The following is a 23,676-nucleotide window of genomic DNA, read 5'->3' as shown; positions in this document are numbered from 1 at the left end:
CTGCCCAGGGATGGCACCACCCACAGTGGGCTGGGCCCTCCCACATCATTCATCAAGAAGATGCCCCTCAGACGTGGCCACAGGCCAGTCCAATAGAGGAAATTCCCCAATTGAGGCTCCCTCAACCCAGGTGTGTCAAGTTGACACTAAAGCTATCCAGCACACTTATTTATAGGTCTCAATACATAAACATCACACTCCACAGCCATGGGGTGGGCAGAACCCAGAGGGTTAGCTGGGGTTACTTGCCTTACCTCCCTCTGGTCTAGTGTATACTCATATGAATTTCATTTGGTAAGGAGATGCATAACAATGATTTAAGACCACAAAATGCACTGTGCCTTGTACCTGCAGACCTCCTCTTCCGGCACAAAGCTTATTGTGATAGCAATGGAGCGGGAGCAGACCTGATCACCCATCCCCTCTCCCTGGCTTGCAGTCGTTTAGCTGAGCTGTCCCCTGCAGGAGGGCACTTGCTTCTAGGGTTCTTTCTGCCTCCAGCTCCTGCCCACTGCAGCCAAGGCCCCCCCCCCAGCATCTTAGGAACGCCTGTCTCTCTCCTTTTTGTTTCAGTGATTTCAGACATGAAATTGCCCACCTCTCTCTTCCCCAGTCTCCCAGTGACCTTTACAGGAAAGAGGTCCCACAGATTCCAGCGTTTCCTGCTCTGTCTGGAGCAGCCTTCATGGCAGCAACCCCACGGGGCCATTCTGTCAGCCCGGGCGTTTAATTAACTAATTACAACCTGCTGACATGCATGCCCAGACCATAGTGCTCAGAGGGCAGCTTCTCCTTCCAAATCATTATTACGAGCCCACGTACATCTGATAGGCCTTCCCTGAGGGGATGGAGTGGTAATTGGTGCTTCCAACAGGAGGTTCTTGCAGATCATCAGAGCAGAGACCAAGTGTCACCATCTGCCAGTGTTTGCTTGTGGCCCCGTCGGCACCTCACAGGGTGACAAGCTGCAGCTGTGGTGGAGGCGGGAGAGGACTCAGCCTGCATTAGAAGAGCTGCTCTGGCAGACCCACCCAGGGTGTGATGCTCTCCTGCTGTGCTTGGCAGTCAGGGCTGTGAAAATGAGCTGATGAGAGTCAAGATAACCACACATGGGTGACTTGACCAGAAGAAGGCTGGATTTCTTTCTAATCAGGGCAGAAGACACAAAACGTGCACAGGTCATGATTTTCTGTTCCCTGGGAGGCACAAGACTGGAAACCCCCTGGCCTCACCCAGAGGTGGGGCCAAGACATACAAGGTTGTTAGGGAGGTACCTGCCAGGAAGTAATGAGGATGGGCTCTGGGGTCCTGAAACCTCAACACAGTGAGTTTCAAAGAGGTCTGTGAGACACCATTTCTCATCTGTCCCAGGGGACATCAGCACAACTAGGGGCCCTCCTAGAGCCAGTAGGACACCTGCCATAGCAAATTGACACTCTCCCTGCTCTGCAGCCCTAAGTCTGGAAAGGCCTCCTGGGCTACAGTCCAGTCCAGGTGTCAAGAGAGCTGTGGCCCCTCTGGAAGCTCCAGAGAAGAATCTAGACTTTCGTTTTTCAGCTTCTAACAACTAAAAGCACTACTGGCCCTGCTGGTTCCTCCATCTCCTGAGCTAGTGCTGGTTGGTCTCTGCTCCCCCAGTCCCCCAACACTAAGAACCCAGGGCCTGGCAAATGCTAGGCAAGCTCTCTATACTGAGCTACAATGTCAGCCCTAGGCTAAGTCTTCCTGAAATGAAATCTCACTTCCCCATGGTGAAGATGGGCCTGTCTGGGTAATCCCTGAAATTCTAAGGACAACTGATTGGCCACATCAGTTCCATATGTTCAGACTCCTTTGTCAGGTAAACTAATGTACTCTCTAAAGCTCCAATCACGAATGTCTGCGGGCCAGGAGGACCACTGCTCTTCCCATCACAAATCGTAAGAAGACTGTAAGACAAAACCTTTTGGATTTGCTAAGGAAAAGCACACCAGTGGCCAGCATGATGATGGAGCTTCTGGCTGTGATTGGCCTAGGGACGCTGGCTCTACACACAGGTGGTGCCCCTAGAAAACCCATCCTGCTAGAAAAGTTACAATGCTGATAAACATATATTAAGTTAATAATGACAAATCAGAACACATGCATTTTAGCTTTAAGAGTAAGTTTTTCTCAATTTGATTCTTTTAATTTGTAAACAGTGAGCAGTGAACTCGTTCTGTTTCATGAGTCATTAGGCTGTCCCAACCCATGTAATAGCACCAGGCTGGCCGGAGTGGCTGGACAACACCAAGATTAGCGTGTGAAGGAAACCAGCTGACAGAAAACGACCGGAGCCCTTTCCTGCCTGGGCTACATACAACAAACAGCATGCTCAACAAAAGTGCTAGATAAGAGAGAGATAGCACATGACCTACAAAGTCTCATGAAGGGCTGGTGAGATGGGTCAGTGTAGGCATTTGCCACCAAGCCCAACAACCTGAGTTTGTTCCACATGGGGGAAAGCAAAAACTGGCTCCTGCAAGTTGTTTCCTGACCTCTATATGAGGGCTGTAACACATACGCCTACACAGATGAATAAATAAATACTTAATAAAAACTGTAAATGGTCATGTAGTGCATGGCCTGGCACTTTGGAGCATCTGCTTTTCCCTCAGCCCATTAGCCCACATCCACTATCACAAACCCCTTTCTTAATAAACTGTCTCTATTTCTATTTCTAACCACGTGTCCCTGGTTCAATTCTTGATTTATTCAAGAGCCTGGGCACTTCAACACGTGCCCCTAGGACACCTCAGCGGGTGCCCTCTGTTCTCAGATCTGCTTAACCACTACCCACTGCAAAAAGAAGCTTCTCTGACTGAACCAAGACCTGCACAGAACCAAGCCAGGCCAAATTCCAGCATGGCTGAAGGAGGGGCCCCTGAGGCTCCACCCCTATTGGAGGAACTACTGGCAGTTGATGGCTGCTGGGGGAGGAAGAGTCACTATCTTTTAGGGATATAGTTACTGGTAGGTTGATCTTGGCCCAGTGGATGGATGGTCACACGCTCGTGTGCAGATGGGCAGCATTAACTGTTCTCAGGAAGATATTAATAACAGAAGAAAGAAAGAAGAAAGAAAGAAAGAAAGAAAGAAAGAAAGAAAGAAAGAAAGAAAGAAAGAAAGAAAGAAAGAAAGAGGGGCATGAAGTAGAGAAGGAGGAGTGGGGCACTAGGGGAACTGGAGGGAGGAAGAGTGGATGAACATGATCAATATATATTTTATAGATGTGTGAAACTTTCAAAGGATAAAAACACTAAAAAAAAAATTTAAATCAACCAAAAATTTGAAAAGTTCAGCCTGAACAAAGTTACCAAGAACTTTGCAATCACAAAGCCTAGAGTCTATATGACTGGCCATTAATTTGGTGGATATGTTGAACAAGATAATACCATTCTTGGTAATTACGTTTTATCTTGTTATAAACTCCCTAGTTTTCTAATAAAGCTTAAAAAAAAACCTAAGGTCTTTTAGTGTTTTATCATAGTTTGAATTTTATCTTAGATGATAGATAGATAGATAGATAGATAGATAGATAGATAGATAGATAGATAGATAGATAGATAGATAGATAGATAGATAGATAGATAGATAGATAGATAGATAGATAGATAGATAGATAGATAGATAGATAGATAGATAGATAGATAGATAGATAGATAGATAGATAGATAGATAGATAGATAGATAGATAGATAGATAGATAGATAGATAGATAGATAGATAGATAGATAGATAGATAGATAGATAGATAGATAGATAGATAGATAGATAGATATAGATAGATGATTAGATGATAGATAGATGATAGATGATGAGAGAGAGAGAGAAAGAGAGAGAGAGAGAGAGAGAGAGATTTATATGACCTGCACATGGGGAAGAGAGGTCTTGTCAGTAGACTGGGCTCCTGGATGTGTCCCTCTGACTGGTCAGCAGGCCAGGGTCAGTTGGGCCTTTGTGCCCAGGAAGTTTACTGCTCTTGTTCATTGCTTCCTGAGCAGTTTCTCCCCTGGTTTCCAGCATTCTGTTCTCCTTCAAGAGCTCCCGATTCTCCACCTGTCCTAGGAGAGGTTATCTAGCTCCATGATGGAAGGCTGCCCACTGGTGAAGCTCACAGGCTTCCAAGGCTTGGCCTCTCCCCTGGCACCCTGCTGCCTATGCCCACTTGAATGTGAGTGGACAATGTGGTGAGGGTGGTCATTCTACTCTATCTGAACTCAGCTTCCCTCATTTTGCCTGTAAACAGCTTGACTGCATAATTTTCCAGGCCAAAGCACTGAATCACTTGGGTCCTCTTTTTCCCTTGCCTTCTACCTCTGGTCTTAACTTGAGCCTAAAATGCATCTGCACCATCCTTACCCAGCCCATTGACACTTCTGTCCTGCGTGGACTACTTCATCTGTGCTGTCACCGCTTGGCTGCAGTGGGTCTTTAAAACACAAGAGGCCAGGTGTGGCTCGGCATGCGCCAAGCCCTAGGTCAATCAATCCCCAGTACTGCCAAAGCAAACAAACAAAAGAACCATACAATGACAGATGAACTCCTCCACTCTAGCCCTTCCCTGGCTTTCCTGTACCATAGAATAGCCACACCTGCCCAGCGGCAGCAAACCTTCCCTGCCTCCTCACACCCCAGCAGTTAGACTCACCCACTGAGAATTCCTGCAGCAACTCATGGAGCTCATGGGCCTTTGCACCTTCCTTTTCCCCTCCTTCACTTGATTCCATCTCAGATGCTGTCTACCAGAAACACGTTCCCTGTATCTTACCCAGACTCTGCATCCCCCAATGCCAGTGTTATGGTTTGAATGTGAAATACCCCTCATAGGTTCATGTTTTGAAGACTGGTTCCAGCTGATGATGCTATCTGTGGAAGTTATGACAACTTTGGGGGATGGAGCCCAGCTGGAGAAGTAGGTCTCTTGGGAAATACCTTTGAAGGTCATACCTGGTCCACAATTGGCTTCTCTTTCTCTGCCTTTTGGTCACCTCACCCTCTGCCATGATGCACTGACACTTCTGAAATGCACCAGGAACAAAATAGATCCTTTCTCCCTGAGGTCAGTGATGGGAAATTAATTCCTACAGCCCATTCTCTTTCTACTTTGCTCACGGCATTTATGTCCTGAGCTCCTGTATGTTTATCTCTAAGGTCCAGGACAACACAGCCTTTGTGTCTTGTCCCCAGCATGATTCTGGCATACAGTTATGCTAAATAAATAAATAAAAATAAATAAATAAATAAATAATAAACAAATGTGCTGAACGTGTGCTGAGGTGTGGAGGTAGGAGAAAGGTAGACGGAAGTTGCAAGCTATGGCCAATGATCCTTATTTGGCCTGCAGATGTATTCTGGGGTCTGCACAATGTTTCTTTTTTAAAAGCTCCTGGTATCAATATTTCATGCTAGGCAATACATTTGCAGCCCCTGCAGGTACCTGCCCTCAATTTCTGGCATCCGTAATATGGGTTCAGCTTTGGGGAATGTGAGTGCACTGGGGGAAGCAGCACTAGGTGGGGTCACTTTCTAGGGCTCGAGCCTCCCAGGAAGTCTCCATGGGCACTGGCCAGGGTATGACTGCTGGGAAAGATACCAGTGGGGAGGGACTTGGAGGAGGCCAGCGACCCACAAGAACTCAGAAAAACCCTCACTAGGGATGGGATAGGAGTGGATACAGTTTCTAGCATCAAGGTGTCCTTCCCTCTGAGACAGGACTGGGGCCAGAACCCTGGGCCGGTGAAGCAAGCCCTGCAGGGCCAGCTAGTGGCCAAGGGAAGCCAGAGTGATCAGGATAGCCGCTCACCCACAGTCCCCAAGAGCGAAGGCCCACAAACTCCACATGTCTAAGTTCTTTTAGTAGGTCCTAGCCCGGGTCCTGGACTTGCCACTGTTGTGTTTTAAAAGTCTCATGCCAAAGAAACCAAAAAAACCCATGTGGGGCTTTAGATTGCTTAGGAAAGACACAGAAAGAATGTGATTAAGCAAAACTGAGAAAAATCACAGACTAGGGAATTCAGAAAGGAGACTGAGACTCAGAGGGGGCAACCCTTCACTGTGCCTTCTGTGCTCCCACATGAGGTTCTGTCTCAGGAAGAAACCAAAACCCTTGGCCCTATGTAGGCACAGTCCGGATGTATACTCTGGGTATCCTGCACCTGCCAAGACCCTTGAGCCTATGTAGGCACAGTCCAGGTATGCATTCTGGGTATCCTGTACTCTGGGTATCCTGCACTTTGGGTATTCTGCACCTGCTAAGGCCCTTTGTTACAAGGGAGAATTCTCTCCTGGGACTGCCTGCTTGAAATGGAAACCTGTTTAGGTTTTAGAAACAGACCAGGAAAGCAATGACTGAAATGCCACACTAACTGCCCCATCCCCTTTTCTAGGGAGCCTGTCATCTTGGCCCTTTTGAGATGACAAGCTGTGCTTTACCCACACTGATACTGCATTCACCTCTAACAAAGGATCAGCCCAACAGATGTCATGGTAAAGGAGACACCAGGTGGCCAATATTAGCCCTAGCTAATAGAGTCACCTGACTATGAGAGGTCACTGTGAACTCAGCCCACAGCACCTTCCCAGTTTGACAAGCTACAAACCCAAAGTCCTCTTCCCAGAATTTTATTTCTTCTCAGCTCAGTTCTGAAACTTGTCTTCTTATTTGCAAGATGGAGCTAAAAGGATTCCATTTTGGTCACTATGGTAAAGACATAGTAAAAGTTCCCCAGACGCTTGAGCCTGGACAGGGTCACTGCTGTGACAGTCTAACAGTTTGCATCTCCATGATTTCTCTCAACAGAAGCCTCTCACTTTCGTCTCAGCCTGGGTAGACTCTCACTTGTGTCTCAGCCTGACTGGACTCTGGTCCACAGGGTCACTCAGGACTTAGGCTCCCCAACCTAGTAATGGAGTCCTTCCTTTTCTCCTCATCTGAGTAGTCAGGGAGCAATGATCCTGGAGGAAGGATGGCCAGGACCAGCCCTAACCCCAGGACCTGCCAGCACTGGCACAGGGGAAGTCTGTCCAGCTGTGCAATGAGAAGAGGCAAGTGGGGGTTTGGCTGCATGTGACTGTCTGCTACACACAGTGAGAAGCTACTGTGGACAGAGAGACCCTCAACCCCCGTGCCTGGCCTCTTCTCTCCTAGCAGGACTCACGGCCCTTATCTGCCACCCTCAGCTGTGACCATGCTGTAGGCTGTTCAGTCATCACCAGCATCTACTACCATAGAAATAATTCCTGCGGATGGTAGGGAGTCTATTCCCTGCACAGCTATGAAATGGAAACGGAGGCTTGACAAAAGACAAAGAGCAGACATTCTGGAAGGACCCGAGGGACCTGGTTAGCTCAGCCAAGCCAGCTCTTTCCCTTGCCCCCGCCCCTCCTTTCTCCACTACTCCTGGTAGTCAGTCACCTGGGCTGACACCAGGAGACCCAGCTGATGTGGAGAAGGAAGCCAGAGTGAAAGGCAGGGCCTGTCAGCAAAAGCACATGGACAGGTCAGAGGGTCTCACCTCTGCCAAGATCAGCATCCAGGGCTTAAATGGTGATGCACAGGAAGAATGGCACAAGGCCTGGCCTGGAGCCCCTTCCTGTCTTCCCCTCCCGTGTCAATGGAGATTATCAATGAGATAACAATATCCAAGTAAAATGAATTAGGAAATTTAGTACTAAGAGCACGTGCCCCCTTCATTTACTGTCACTTAGGCCACATTTGGACCAAAAAGACAAAAAAGCCAACAGAGGAGAAAGAGGCCCAGGAATATTCTACTTAGGGACTGTGAGGAAGATTGGAAAGTGATTTGTCTTTTGGCAGGGGAACGGGTGAGAGCACAAGGATCCCAGGATATCCTGTGCAGCAGGGGTGGGGTGTTCAATGTCACGTAAGAATGAGAAGGCAAAGGATGGGGATGTGAAGCAAAGGCCACTGCGAGGTGTAGGCTTCAGAAGGGAGTGTCTGCTAAAGCAGGCTGAACGTCCCTGGCTGTGGTACAGAAAAACTGCGGCTGATAATATAGGGAAGAAAGAGGACCATCATGGCAACTAGAAGACTCTCAGAAGTCAAAACTGATTGGAGTACAAGAGTGTTTGGAGACCATGGAAGTGGGTAGATGGAGGACGAGAGGAAGGACATCAGATAGTGACAGGTGGAGAATTGAAGGGAAACCCTTCTCCCAGGCCAGGAGGGATAGCCCCAGGGGAACAGACAGAGCTTCAGCTGGCCCCAAGTGATGTTCTGGGCAGCTCTTCACCCATTCGGTTGCCACCAGCTGCTCCCACTCAGGGCATTGCCATGACAAAGCCATTGTGCAGTCTCTTCCAGATCAGCCATTCAGAGCCAGAAATGCCAGTCATGACCACCATTTAAGGCACTGCACCTGTAGAGCAACTGTATCTAACCTTCACAGCCATTGTGGGGCCAGACCCCAAACACCTGCTCTGTAGAGAAGAGGGACAGTGGGATTTGTCCCTTCTCATTTTACTGTTAAGAGGCAGAAAAGACTGGAAGTATTGAGATTGGACTGTGCCCCACCCTGTTACTCCGTATTGGATAAAACAATGGCTGTGCAGATTGTACCTTGCGAATGGAGTGCAAACACAGTGGCAGAATGACCCTGCACCTTGGTGGACACATAAACAATGTGACCTGCATCACCCATGAAGCATAGACTGAGAAATAATTTATTTCTGAAAGTAAAAAGGGTACCACCTTATAAAATTGTCAAAGTAGGCTGGAGCCATTTGAGTACATTGGCATATCCCATCAAGAAAATCAGGCCCAAGAACTTATTAAACACACCAGGCTGAGGATCAGTGCAACGCCTCACCTGGGCCCTATTAGGTGATGAACACCCAGCACTGCCGTGCTAACGGCACTACCAACCTGTCCTCTGATCAGCAGTGTATGTGTCAAGTGACCTACTCAAATTGCCATTGCCACCCATCCAGTGGTCTGTGCAGGCTCAGTACTGCACCTACCTCTGTGCCCTATATGGTCTTACATCATTTTTCGGCAGCCAGACTAAACCTCGAGGCTCAAACTAATCACCTCGAATCTACAGAACTGGTCCCACAGTGTTCATTTTTCAACTTGACCCAGCAGATTCTTTGCATCTCTATCAGCTTCTGCCTCTACTTCCAGGAAGGTCTCTTGAACTCCTTGAACTCTGCTGTGGCCCCCTTATCCCTTCTGTAGCCATTCTGTAATCTACATATATACAGATATAGATATAATTACCGTGTCCTATGTAATGGGTGATGCGAAAGCTATTTATTAAGTCTAGAATAAAAGAACTTGTGTTATCTACCAAGGGAATCAGGACTACTTGGCAAACTGCAGCTGTAACCATTCTAGCACAAGCAAAGATGTTGTGAGAATGTGTTCTTTTCTGTGTTAGTCATGGTTCTTTAGGGGAGAACTGACAGAATGAATGTACATTAAAGGAAGATTACTAGGTTGGCTTACACGTTAAGGTCTGGTTGTTCAACAATGGCTATCTTCACACTGAAGATTCAGGTGTGATGTTCAGTCACAGGCCTGATGCCCCAGCAGTCCCCACCTGACAGGGGAGGCCTGGAGAATTACTGGAGAGCTGCTGGTTTTCAGTCCACTGTAGAAGGTCGAGGAATCTGGATTCTGATGGCAGTGAAGGACAGCAGCAGCCGAAGTGTGGGGTAATGAATTCAACTCCAGAGATTGGAAGGCAAACGGGCAAAAAGCAAAGGCTTTTCCCTTGGACCGCCTTACATCTAGGCTACTGCGGGTAGCAACCTGCAATCAGGTTAGGCCTCCCCATTTCAGTTAACATGATCAAGAAAATCCCTCACAGGCATGCCTAGAGGTCAACCTAATCTAGATAATTCCTCACAGGTGTGTCCAGAGGCATTCTCGTAGGTGATTCTAGATCCTGCCGAGTTGTATTACCTATTACAGCCTCCCTTGGACTTTCAGACTATGAAAACAATGGGCCGGTCCTGGTCAGTTTTTTAATTGTCAACTTGACACAACCTAGAGTCACTTGGGAAGAGGGAACCTCAATTGAAGAATTTCCTCAATCAGATTGGCCTGTAGCCATATCTATAGGGCACTCACTGCCTTGATTGCTAATTGATGTAAGAGGTCACAACCCACTGTGGGTAGTGCCATCCCTAGGTAGTGGTCCTAGGCTGCATAAGAAAGCCAGCTGAGCATGAACCAGTGGGTGAGTCAGTAAGCTGACATCTTCCCGAGGGTTCTGCTTCAGTTCCTGCCCCAACTTCCCTCAACAGTGGACTGTGACCTAGAAGCATAAACCAAATAAACCCTTTCCTCACCTAAGCTGCTTTTGGTAATGGTATTTATCACAACAGAATGAAACTAGAACAGACCCTAAGAAATTGGAATTTCCACAGAAATCTCATGCTAGAAGAAAGAAAAGACTGAAGTGTATGTAATACCAGCCAGAGTGAGTGCTGTTTCCCAAGAACAGATTTCACACAGCCCCGACAAGTTGTCAGACCACCTTGGCAGGAAACTAAGTCAATGATGAGTCAGTGATGGCTGGGCCCACACCTTGACCAAGACTGCTTAGCTCTGCGTTCTTCTTGTCCTCTATGGAAATCTAACCCTCGAGTCAGGACCCTGAAGATGGGCTTGTGGGGGTCACTGACCCACTTTGTTCCTCTTTCCAGTGTGGTTACATTAAATAAATCTCCTCTCACCTTTCCACTATTACTCTGTTTAATTGGACCATTGAGGATGGGTGGCTGAGCTGGGCTGGTTAGGGCTGCCAGAGCCCAGGCTCTGAGCCTAACAACTCCAAAAACACAGCCAATGAAACCAACATAGCTTGTGAATTTATTCTTATTCAATAAATTTTGACAGTGTGGAAACACAAATGTGTCCATCTGTCTTTCTCACAGTGTGCTCAGTGTTGGGGCTTCCGAGCCCCTGGCCACCCTTGCTTCTGAGAAGGAAACAGTTTGGTAGCAGTGCTGTCTGCACCCAAATAGAAATTACTCTTGCTACTGGGTAGGACAGCAAACCGGACAGGAAGTTTCCAGTAGGCCTCAGTGACTCTTGGGTGGGTTAACTTCAAAGGGAAAGTGTTACCAGGCAGCATTTCCAAGTCTGGGTCTTCTTAGGCCCCAGCCTTGCACTCAGTTGCTCTTCCTTTCTACATAAACCAGAGGCAGGGTGTACACCCATCCCTGCTTGAGCCCAAGATTTCATTTATTTGGCCCTTGGCAAATCCCATTGTCCAAGTATGGACATCAATGGTAGAGAATACCCTCAAAGTCTGTCAAAGGCTCTGGGGCACAAAGCCCACCTCTAATAGTACCACATGCCAGGGAGAACCCTAGACAATGCTACCTAGTCCTGTGAGCCCCAGACCCTAACTACAGGCCTTGTGCTATTAAGATTAAGACACTAATCCTTGCTTCATCTCCGGTGCTTTGAGGCTACTTTTAAAGGTAATTCACTGTGCCCATTTGAGGATCTGAGACACAAAACCCTAGACAGGAGCGACCTTTGATTCCACTGGAAGCTTTAACTGATACTTCAACAGGTGAAGCCTTTAAAGTTAACCTTTCTATTCCATCCTGACAACGCTGATTGATAACACGGCGCTAATCTCCCGCCTTTGTTCCCAGGGGGCAAAGGTTCCAGCAGCCCCTTTAGAATGTAGAACTTTTAACTACGAGGTGTGTAAATCATAAGCGGACTGAGCCTAGGATTAATTCTCCCCAGGAAACGCTCCCCTGGGACCCTTGGTTACTGAGGCCCTCCTGGATTGCACACACTGCTTCTATATCTTGGAAACTAGAACTCCCATTTAGTCCAAAAGACCAATATTGGAGAGTTTAATTATCTGCAGAGTTCACGTGAGCCTTTTTAAACGGAAGTTACTGGGAAGTAGTCTGACAGTGTCTGTCAGCAAACCCTAGCAGTAGCTCAGTACCCTTCAGGCTGGAGGAGGCCTTAATCCCAGGCAGATGGGCCAGGGGAGGGTGTTCCTGAGAGCCCTTCCTCTGCCTCCCCCACACACATCAGGGGACAAGGCACAGTAACTTTAGGCCCCACCTGACCTCTTCCTCAAAATGTATTTTCTCAACACATTCTGGATCCTGCTCCCCACGACAGATCAGTACACTCAGCGAAGATATAAAGAGCTATATTTTTAAAAATATATAAAAAGAGGGCCAGGCATGATGGTGCACGCCTTTAATCCCAGCACTTGAGAAGCAGAGGCAGGCAGATCTCTGTGAGTTTGAGGCCAGCCTGGTCTACATGGTGAGTTCCAGGCCTGTTGGGGAAGGCCCTCTTTCAAAAAGACCAAATAAATGAATGAATGAATGAATGAATGAATAAATAAATAAATAAATGGAAAGTCAATTTAAATACATCTTATTTAGTATGTCTGAAGGGTTTCTAGGTCATCATGCAAAATATGCTATGAAGCTGTGGTCGTGGCGGAGAAGCAGAAAGACTGGGGCAGAGTAGAGAAACCAGGAACTATGAGCAGGGCAGGATGAGAGATCAACACACCCAGAATGCCAGGAAGGTGTGCCTGGAACCATTGTTCTTTGCGAAGCTTGCTGTGTTTTCAGTGTGAGGACAACAGGGTGAGGGAAGTTGCACCATCTTTATCTCCACCCTAGAGATAAGAGCCTGTGGCTCTGAGACTGGCAGACTTACATAGGGACTCTGAGGGCTCCTCCTCCCACCCTCCTGGTACCACATCAAGTTGTTCCTGGTGGAAAGAACTTAGGTCCTCTTAGAAATGGCCTGTGGAGGGCACTGGGCCCTAGCAATAATATTGCAGCCAGGAGCTTCTCAGCACTGGAGAAAGGTAAAAAGTAATCTGTATTTCTGTACACTAAACAGCCAAGAGAGGGGCTGTGATTGCTCGGGCCATACCCCTCATTAGTGGGAACAGTAGGACTTCAGCTCAGATTGGGGAGCAGAGGTCTTAAGGTCAAACAGACTTCCAAGTTCCAAATTCTAACCAACTCTGACAGGAGAACCTGAGTAACCTTGGCTTACTTCCTCTTCCATAAAATAACAACCAGCAGAGACAGTTGGCTACCCACCACAAACACACACTGCTGACACCAGCTAGAGTTGTGGCTGGCAGATGGCCTCCTAGCTAGGGACAGCAGGCCCTCGAGCAGATTACACCTGCAGCCCTGGGCAGCCATAGCTAACATTTTCCTGGAACCAGACATGCACACCTGCTGGCACAGCCTTTGGCTACAGGCTGAGGGGTTGATGGGGTGGACCCCACAGGCTCACAAGGCTGAACTACTCATTATCCAGCTGTTTGCTAACTTCCCTAGCAAGAGGGAGAAGCTGCATGGGCTGCAGTGCAGGTAGGAGATGAGCCTTCACTTGAGGACATCAAAACAGGATGAGGGGCTGGAAGGATGGTTCAGTGGTTAAGAGCACTAGCTGCCCTTGCAGAGGACCTGGGTTCAGTTCCCAGCACCCACACAGCAGTTAACAACAACCATCCTTAACTCCAGTTCCAGGGGATCTGACACCCTCTTCTGACCTCGGTGGGTACTACATGCATGTAGTACACATATTCATGCACATAAAGTAAAAATAAATAAATAAATTCAAAAGTAAAAGTAAATAAAAGTTAGGATGATTTTGTTACAGGGACTGGATGGCTCTGCACCAGAAATGTCTGCAGCGAGGCACTGTGTTCTCAGCAGATGCCACTGGGCTTATTCCTGCCCCCGCCCCACTGCACTCTGGCTCAATGGAGAGGACAGTGGATCTCAGAAAATCCCCTCATAGGGAAGGAGTCGCTGCCAAGTGACTTATCTGGGTGACCGGTGAGGGGAAGCATGGCCCTGTAGCCTACCACAGGAATAAACTGCAGGGATGAGTAACCCACCCCACATCAGCACAGGTCTGGAGTAGACAGGGCAGTGACTACCTAGGACAGCCACACTGGTATAAGAAGACTCTCAGAAGGCGGAGCAGTGGGGAGTGTTTCAGGCTGAGCAAGATGGCTAACAGAAGCTGCTAGAAGCGAGGCAAACCCTGGGGAACGCTCCAGGTTCAGGACTTGACCCTCCCCAGACAGGGTGCTGTGGGCCTCCCGGGGGACTGGATGGGATGTAGTAGTGCACTCGGAGCTCTCCTGGTCTGGAGTTCTGCTCTCAGCAAACCCAACCTCAAAGTTCATCCTGAGGTGCCTGAAGCCACACAGGTTCTGGGGGTACCATTGATGCCAGCATGGAGTCCATGCCCCGGGTCTGATGGGGCAACAGTTTTTACACTGACTGATAGCCAGCCCAGAGGCTAGACAGTGAAGAAGGGACCAGGAAGTTGCTGGGATGCTGATTTGAAGGGCAGGCTCTGTGGCTGTGGAATCCCCTCCCAGGAGAAACTTGAGACCGATGGAGAAAATCTGTTTAGAGATCATCCAGAGAGCAGCAAATCAAGTGGGTCAGCAGTCAGCCTGCCCCCACCGTCAAAGTGGGTCTGTGTATGTCCACAGCCGTGGTGCAGGGGAGCCCAGAGAAGACCCCAAGGCCAGTGGCTCTTTGTATAAAGACAATACACTGCGCAAAGAGCACTCTCCTGTCCAGGACAACAACCATGCACCATTGTCCCTGCTGCCTGGGCACCCTCTGCTCTGCCTCTGGAGTGTCTGCCACATGGGACTAACCGAGCTGTGCCTCCTATTCATTCGGCTGTCTGCTGCACGAGTGTACCACGCTTCATGTTGCTATGGGAGAGAAGTACCCTGCCCTGCAGTCTGCAAAGCTCGCCTTTGTCTTCCTTGGGGCAGGGACAAAGAGCTGGGGAACCCAGGGGATAAGCCTCAGAAGAGCCACCTTCCCACCCTAAGGATACCCTGGAGTTACACCTTGTCTGTTGGCTGAGCACCTAGAAGACCACTCTCTCAGCCTAAGAAATGAGATGAACATGTGTGACACAACACTGGAAGCACCAGGGCACTGCTGGCTGTGTCCCTGGCCTAAGCTGTCAGTCTAGGCAGGTGATAAAGCCCATGAGTCTCGGATACGAAGTGGATAAGGCCACTGCTCGGGCCGCACACCCGCAGACCTCAGCCACTGTAGAAACACAGGCATCCACAGACCTTACTTAGCGGGAGGACAGGTTGGTGGGGGAGGGGTGGGAGATCTAGGACTCCAAGTGTAGACTGATGGTGTGTAATGATGGAGGCCTCTCCTTGCAGACAGCAGGTGAAAGGCGCGGCAGGCAGCCCACCCCTCTTGTGGCGGGCCCCAGAGAGAAACATTAACCAAGTGGCAAGGTTGCGATGCTTGTCTGATTGTTGCTTCAGGGAAAGTTGATCTTGCAAACAGGCCCACCTGCTCTCCTTGTAAAACTTTATTTGGGCTATTGGGCAGTGTGTTATCGGCGCTTGTTCAAACATTCCGTTGAAGAGCTGGGATAGTCTGAGCTAGGGAGGCAGGGTGGGTGCAGAAGGTCTCCAGTTCTCAAATTTGGAGGCCTCTTGTTTCCCTTGCTTGAATGAGTTCAGCAATGGCACACCTGTAAGGTGGGGAGCCATTTTCCTCTGGATTCACAGCAACCTCAGGTCAGGTCAGGAGACAGTGGTCATACTTGTGGGAATGTGATTTAGTTATTTTTCTCATTGCTGTGACAAAATACCTCACAAAAGCAATTTAAGGACGAAGGGGTCTCTGTGGAATCCCTCATGTTGAGGAGGTCAGGGTGGTCAGAGGAAAAGGCAGCTGAACACATCGGAGGAAGCGGAGAGGGACGGATTCTGGTGCTCAGCTTTCTTTCTCCTTTTAATTCAGTGTGCGTGTGGCAGGGGTGGGGGTGGTTAGCCCATGAAATGATGCTACCCACATTTAGGGAGGGTCTTCCCACCGCAACCCAATCTAGAAACACTCTCACAAACATGCTCAGACGTTTTTCTCCTTGGTGATTCTAGGTCTTGTCAAGTTGACAATTTATATTAACCATCAGAGCACATTATCTATCAGGAACATTATTTCAATTTGCACAAATGTTTCCAAACTCCTTTCTTGGAGATGAAAGTGTTAGCACTTTGCCTCTGTTTCTGCCAGACTGAGTGACAAGTGTGAGGTAGGGGGAGTGTCCTCTTTCCTAGGAACAATTAATGAAAACAATGCTCTGTACACAGTCTGGTGGCCCAAGCAAATGCTCTTTCCTGCTAGAACAGCATCCAATACACAGGACCCCTGGCCCTGGGTCTACTATAGATTGCCTTGAAGACCCTCAGGGTGAGGCAAAACTGAGGTTTCATACAGGAGTTCTGTATCACAGTGGGTGTCTCTTTACGAGACTACACAGCACACGGTGGTCTGGGTGGCTGAGGAAAGTGTTCTTATCCAATAGTCACTAGTGCCCATAAAAAAGTAAAGGACCTTAGGAGTCATTCTTGCAGAGAGCACAGTTGAACTACCCATATCAGCATTGGAGTCAGGGGTGTCTGGTGCATTGCCGGTTTCTTGATGGGCAGGGGCTATGCAAAGCTCAGAAAGGCGTCCATGCCTCTCACTGCACTCCACAGTCAAGCTCTACACACAGTAGAAGGCAACAGAGAACAGGTGTTCACCACTGTGTGAAAAGACCCACTCTCCACAGGTAATGCTCTATAGCAGCTCTTCAGGAGGTGTACCTCTCCTCTGCTGTGCCACTGTTCTCAGCTCTCTACCTAGACTCTCTCCGGGTCCCTTGGCATGTGCTGCACTGCCTGCTGATGTCGGGTCCTCTATTCCTTCTGCTTATTCTGCTGAGCATCTTTATTCATAAAGTCAGGTGGGAACTCCTTCAGGAAAAATCAATGGTAGCAAGAGGTGGACATACATGGAGTCACAGATGGGGAAGTTACAGATGACTGGGAAGTAGGCTCAGCTCCAGTGCTGCTACGTTAATGAATTTGGAGTGTTAGTGATGTTTTTAAAGATGAGACTGTTCAAGCTTTAAAAAGTCACAAATTGGTACCAAGAGACTTTGTCTTACTGGAGGCTGAGGGCACCCTTTGCTCCTGTGAAGTCTGTCTTCAACTGCTGGAGCCAGTGGGAGAAGGAGCAGAGCCTGCCTAGCTGTTTCGGAGAACTTGATTCAGGAGGACAGCAGAGTGCTAGCTAACTGAGAACCTTCAACCTGACAGCTTCCTCCCAGGCCTTCTGGGAGACTTGCTCATTGGGAAACAAATGACTCAGCCAGATGTCTATGTCTATGGATGGTTGAAAGGCACCTCTGTGACACAGTCACACAGCAGCATCATAAACAGAACACTGCAGATGATGCTAACATCTGTAGGCCAATATGACAGCCATTCTGTGCTCCAGGACATGCTAGGGAACAAATAAACACATGGTGAAAAGGTAGAAGATTCCTTTCAGTGATAGCAGCCTGCTCTGTGCCTTGAAGGTAGACATCACAAATCACAGTGTGACCCCACAGAAGCAAATGAACTGAGGACATGGTGCTATGCCAGAACTGGGATGACTTACAGTGGTATCACCTTGGCCTGCCCTTCCTCTGCTTGGTGGTTTCCATAGAGACCAGCATCAAGGGTCCACTTGACAAGAGCTTATCTGTGCATTAGATCTGTACATTTCCTGCTTGTTATCTGAGAAAGGTTTAGAAAGTACCATGTGCTGTGCCAACTAAGATTTACTGACAATGATTATCTAATGCATGTATCTGCCAACCTATCTACCACTCTCAGCTAACCCTTCCAAGAGAGACTGTCACAGGAGCATAATGCAAATTATCCTTCATTGTTAGAGCAAGGCTTCATTCTTTTTCAAACTCAGGGAAGAATGTGAGCTTTGCAATCACACCACAACCATATTTTAAGTTTTCTCCTGCTTAATATTTTGTCAAATGAAATCAGGATGCTGTTGAATTCCAAATGCTTAAGAAAAAATATATTCATAAGGAAAACTGTATTTTGAATGATACCTGTTCCCAAGGGTAGCTAAATATAATTGTGTTCAAATCAAATTCAAAAACTTTAAAAATTGTTTTAAAAACTAGCTATAGATCATTTATCTTTTAAAACAGCCAAGAATTTAAAAATAGCATTTTATTTACAGACTATTAAATGGTAATGAAATTTAGCATTAAAAAAATAGATGGGATTCTTACGACCAGGTGTGGTGGCACATGCCTTTAATCTCAGCACTTGGGAGGTAGAGGCAGGCAGATCTCTGTGAGTTGGAGGCCAGCCTGGTCTACATAGTGGGTTCCAGGTCAGCTGGGGCTACAGGGAGACCCTGTCTCAAAAAGACAAAAAAAAAAGATAGGATTTTTTTTATGACAGCAATTGCATTTATCTCAGCAAAAAAAAAAAAAAAAAAAAAACAACTCAGTATCAAGTGTCTTTTCAAATACAAAAACCTACTGGCATAGCAAAGCATAAAACTAACATACAGAAACCAACAGCTTCAAAGTACACAATGAGTTTCCTCAGTTAGCCAGAAATGGAGAGGATCAAGCTCTAATTTTAACAAGAAAGTGGAGGTCTATATGAAAGATGTGTTTAAATGTCCTCAAATTTTCAAATATGAAACTTTAAGCCAGCATAAGGACAATGATAGCCTCAGACCAGTAGACTTGGCATCCTAGGGTCCAGTTCTCCTTGGCGTATTTTATAGATTAATGCACTTAAAAGTGGGCTGTCAGTGGTAAAGAAAAATGAAATCATGAAACTTGCAGGTAAATGTATGGAACTAGAAGCTGTTACACTAAGGAAGGAAAACAAGTGGCACGTTCTCTCTTTTGTGAATCTTAGCTCCAAATCCTTAGATATGAGTATATATCCTGATGCAACTGCAGGAGCCAAGAAAATGGAAAGGAACCATGGGGTAAAGGCAAAGAAGGAGCTGGAGAGATGGAGATAGTAGGAGGCAGGTGTTATAAAGGGGGAAATGGGGAAATGTGTGTACATTAACTGGGGAGAGAGGAGGAAGGATTATATAGAGCAAGAGAGGAGATAAGTAATGCTTAGGTTGTGTGTGAAAAGCTGGAGAGGAATGTATTAGTTCAAAAGTCTACTGAAAAATACACACACACACACTGTATATATATAGTGTGTGTGGGCGCACGTGTGTATTAGTGCATGTGTACAACTCTGTGTGTGTGTATTAGTGCATGTGTACAGCTGTGTGTGTATTAGTGCATGTGTACAGCTGTGTGTGTGTGTGTATTAGTGCATGTGTACAGCTTTGTGTGTGTATTAGTGCATGTGTACAGCTGATGACTATATGACAAAAACAGTGCCGGGATAAACCTCCCTCTGAGTTGTTGGTCAGGGTAATCCAAGAGACTTCTAAAATAACACAGGCTATCGCCACTACCCTTGATGGCCTCCCAGAACTTGAAGGTAAGACCCTATTGCTGAAGACAAGGCATACAGAACTTGGAGCAACTGAGCTGGAACTGACCTGGAAGTCTCCTCCCTAAAGACTAGCTCTCAGTTCCAAAGGATACTATGCAAGTTACTAAAGGAGAAAAATAGCCCATGTTCTAACCCAGCTGTAAAGTCTAATAACCACAACAATGACTGGCCCAGCAAACTATCTCTATTGGTTCAGAAGTGGTACTTTTATCTTGGGGTAATCAACGTCTGTCTAATTGAACTTAAGGCCCACTCAATGGGAGGGAACTCATGTGTGGCACTGTACCTAGAACCCAGTAAGAAAGAAGAATACTTAGAATTCAGTAGACAAATGGCTAAAAACATTGAGTAGCTCCTCCAATGCGAAGAAAAATAGATGCTATGCCTCACTAAACAGCAGGAAACCCTATGAGACTGACCAAACCGCACACATCTTTATGTTAATGAGGCTAGGGAGAAATAGAAGCTTCGGACACTGGAGGGATCATTGTATAATCTGAATGGAGGACAACTTGTCTATAAAATGACAAAGGCATACATCCTTTGACCCAGCATGTGCACCTCTAGGGAATTACTGTAAAGACAGGTGCATTATGACACGCATGCTGAGCGTCACTTGATCTATTATCACAAAAAATATGAAATCACTTGGTGTCTACTAATACGCAAACATTCGTAAATGTAATGTTAAAATACCACGCAGGTATAAAAAATAGCAATGCTCTTCCTGTCCTAATGTTGGAGATTCTCCAACACACATTGTTCATCAAAGCACTGTGGTATGTCTAATATGGTACCGTTTGTGCAAAAAATAGAGGGTAAAATAAGAGGGTGACTGTAAATATGTGTATGTGTATTTGAAATCAATTATAACTCATATCTTTAATAAACAAATTTCCTAGAAATCAGTAGGAAAGAATTCCTCATATGGAGGGCTGTTGAGTGTGCAGATGGAAACAAGTTGTGTACTGAACACTTGTCTGCTCTTTTTGATTTTTTACTCATGTGAGTTAAACCCCATTCAACAATATAGACTTCAAAATTGAATTTTGGAGAGTAAAATTATCTTTCAAAATTTTGGATACTTTCTGTAAAGCTTTACGTCTCAAATAACAAATACTATTTTCCAGATGGACAAACTCAACTCCTTTCACAGACCAATCATTTAGTACTGTGGACAACAACCTAAATGTTATATAGTTTGTACTTACAGGCATGACCTTCAAATGGTATAAATTTCCTTGCCAAATAATTTTACTGTCTCTACTTTGCTACTCATGACGTTGAAAGCCACTTCCTAAGCAGTTCCCCATCCCTGATTTTGTCCACTTCCGGTAGCAACTCAAGTGGCTTCCTTACCAACACAACAGTCCCCAGAACACCAGGAAGTCGGGCACTTCTGGATGCTCCCTGCATTTAGCACACCCAGGCAACACCCAGCAGCTGTGGGTGTAAATAGTGAGATCAGCCTGCTATCCTTGAAGCAAGCTGAACTCAGGGCAGGTGGAATCTGTAGCTTTCTGTGGGATGGCAAAGCAGATTTCCTTCTGCGTCAGTCTCTGTGGCATCCTCCCCTGAAGAGCTGTTTCAACCCAGACATCTGCAACCTGCCCAGAGTGTTCCTGGAACCAGAGAGAAGCCAGACAGGAAAAGATGAGTGCTGATAAATCAAACCCAGTGGAGTCTGGAACTTGCGTTAATGCCCAGGGGTGGATGGGGACTTCCAAGCTGACATGGTGATCTGATCCTGACCCTTGGCATGTCCATATCCTCATGTTGACACAGTCCAGGGTCTAAGTTAGACCGTGTTAACAGCAGCCTGGCACCTATCTATTTGGGTGAGTCAGAGGATCAATTCTGATAATGTATCTGGGTCAGTAAACAAGAGGAGGTGATGTGGGCAGGGCATGGTGGTGGTTCACAGGTAACATGTTCCTGTCACTGCAGTCATAGTGACAATGCTGTTGCCCATGTCCCTTGGGTGGCCCGCATAGCCCATAGCTGAGTGTCCTTGGGCTTCACTCTGGGCGAGACCTCACTCTCCTCTTGGGTTGGAAACACCCTTACTTTGAAAGCCTGGTAGCCCTTCCAGGACCCCATTCAGTGGCTCCTGGCTCCTACTCACTCCTGCCAACTCTCCATCATCTCTCCCCTTGTCCCTTGAACATCTATCCCTGCTGGAGCCTCATGATCTCACTGTGGCGTCCTGAATGGAGTTGAAGGCACTACCTCAGGGCCACTGTGATGAAGCATCACCTCCCATCTGCCCCACCAGTATCCTGAGTACAGACAGCAACCCTTCAACTGGTCTTCGAGAGTTTGGATGAACTGTGGCTGAGACAATCTTCTGTGACCCTGTGTGAGCTCAACTGTCCCTGCAAGTATGTGTGTGACTCATCTGAGGTCAGTTTGCTCAGCCAACAGCTGAGTGTGGTAACGAGAGTCAAGTGGCTATGGAAGCAGTTCCTTCCTCTCCATCCCTAAGGGACCAGAGCATATTATCCAGTATGTTCCAGAACAGAGAAACGGAAGCAGTGGAGGCAAAGATAAACGTACAGGCGCTGTAGTTGCAGACTCAGCAGCTCTGGTCTGAACAGTCCTAGCACGGGAGGATCCCTGGGTCTGTGGGCAGCTGAGAGCACTGTTCTTCCTGACAGCCCTTCAGAACCCAGGGATGCTGTGTCTCTGAGAGAGATATGTGGAGTGTCATAGATGTGGAAGTCAGGAGCTACTTCCCAAGAGGTCTCAAAATTCCAGGGCCTCAGTCTTAGAGATATTTCACATTTGATAATATGGCACAGTAGGGGCAGGAGTGAAGACAAGAAAAGCTGTCAGGATTTCTGCCCAATGTGGGGAGTACTGGGGGATTCGGGACAGAACTGAAAGGGAGACCAGGAGGGCTGGGTGGGGGGATGTGAGGCTAGTGCTATACCCAAGGGCAGAATCCAGATCTTCTGCACCATCTGGACTCAACCAGCAATTAAGGGAAGCAATGTTCCCACCATTTGTCAGCCTGTGGGTGTCACACCTCATGGTGCATCCCTAAGGAGTGGCTTCACACCTCCTGTTCCCACCCCTGACACAGCTCACAGCAGCTGAAGAGCCCACATAAACACAAGGCAAAGTTTCCACTGATCCACTGGGCCCCTCAGTCATTAACTCAGGTCCAAACCCCAGCCTGCACATGGGTACGATGGAAAAGTCACCAATAGCTTTTCTACCATCTATAAGTAATGAAGAAACAAAACAAGAGCCAGAGTTGCAGACAGTTGGGGTCCAAACCGACATGCAGGACTCCAACCCTAGGAGGTCTGACAACTAACATAAAGGCTCTGAGACTGAATTACCATGCAACCATGTAAAGCAACGTGTCTCAAGTGGGAAGTGAGCAGCATCAGTGTGGGGAAGGGGCTCTTCTCTAAGTAGATTCAGTCATGGTCTGGATTTGCCACAGAATTTTACCACACTAAGATACAAGGAAGGCCCTAAGCTACTTTCACAGTCCTCCTGAATGAAACTGAAACAGACATAGGTAGGTTGGAGGATTCTGTGCCCATTACTCCCACAGCTCCTACAGGATCTGCCCTCTGCTCTGACTGGGGTTTCCTGGACCCGAAGGCCTGACTTTGGCACGCCCACCCTGCCCTCCATGTCTGGGAACACTGTCATTTTCTTGCTGACCCTGAATTTGCTTCCAGGAGGTGGGCCCATATTGACTGTTTCCCCCACAGTCTGCTGGGAGGGCTGATTTTTGAGATAACAGATGTCATTACAGGGATTCCGAAGGACTGGCAGGGAGCCAGATGGAAAGTGATCATGAAGGGGAGGCGGCGGGATGCTCAGGGCCAGGCAGCTGAGGACACCAGCATTTCCCACGTCTCCAGGCAATGGGTTCCAGGTTTTCTGGGCTGTTTCCATTCTCCTAAATGTTCTAAATGGAGTTAGTGACACTGTTGGGGGTGAGGGTACTTGTCCTCAGCGGTTAATGAATGATTGCAAAGTGCTTTGAAAATATGTAAGCTTTCCATAAAGTTGGTATTTAATACTTATGACAAGTCTACTCAGACAGGCTTCTTAAACTATAACCACTGGTACAGGGCTTAGCTTTACAACTGACTTTTTTGAACTTAGCATATTTCATTTTCAATTAAATGATGTGTCAAGAGGACTTCCTGCATCCATCCAGAGTGTTATTTGTAGAAAGTTAAGGTATAATCATACAGTCATCTTAAACAGTTCTCAGAAAACTCACAAGGAGATTCTGCCCATGGAAATCCACACA

At 47.2% G+C, this 23,676-nt stretch overlaps 1 protein-coding gene across 1 annotated transcript in view; it reads right to left on the bottom strand.

The window, feature by feature from the left end:
• Positions 1 to 20,626: 20,626 nt before the first annotated feature.
• The window catches only part of Ermard (ER membrane associated RNA degradation), a 36,437-nt gene continuing 33,387 nt past the window's right edge, over positions 20,627 to 23,676 (bottom strand). The window contains exon 19 of the mRNA XM_008843394.3: positions 20,627 to 21,016. Coding sequence (XP_008841616.2) covers positions 20,982 to 21,016 — 35 coding nt within the window. The 3' untranslated portion in view covers positions 20,627 to 20,981. The remainder of the gene's footprint in view (positions 21,017 to 23,676) is intronic.

The sequence above is a fragment of the Nannospalax galili genome, unplaced genomic scaffold (assembly GCF_000622305.1).
Source record: "Nannospalax galili isolate Female #2095 unplaced genomic scaffold, S.galili_v1.0 scaffold60, whole genome shotgun sequence".
Lineage (NCBI taxonomy): Eukaryota > Metazoa > Chordata > Mammalia > Rodentia > Spalacidae > Nannospalax > Nannospalax galili.
Note: the sequence above shows the minus strand (reverse complement) of the source record. Positions and strands in the feature narration are given on the sequence as shown.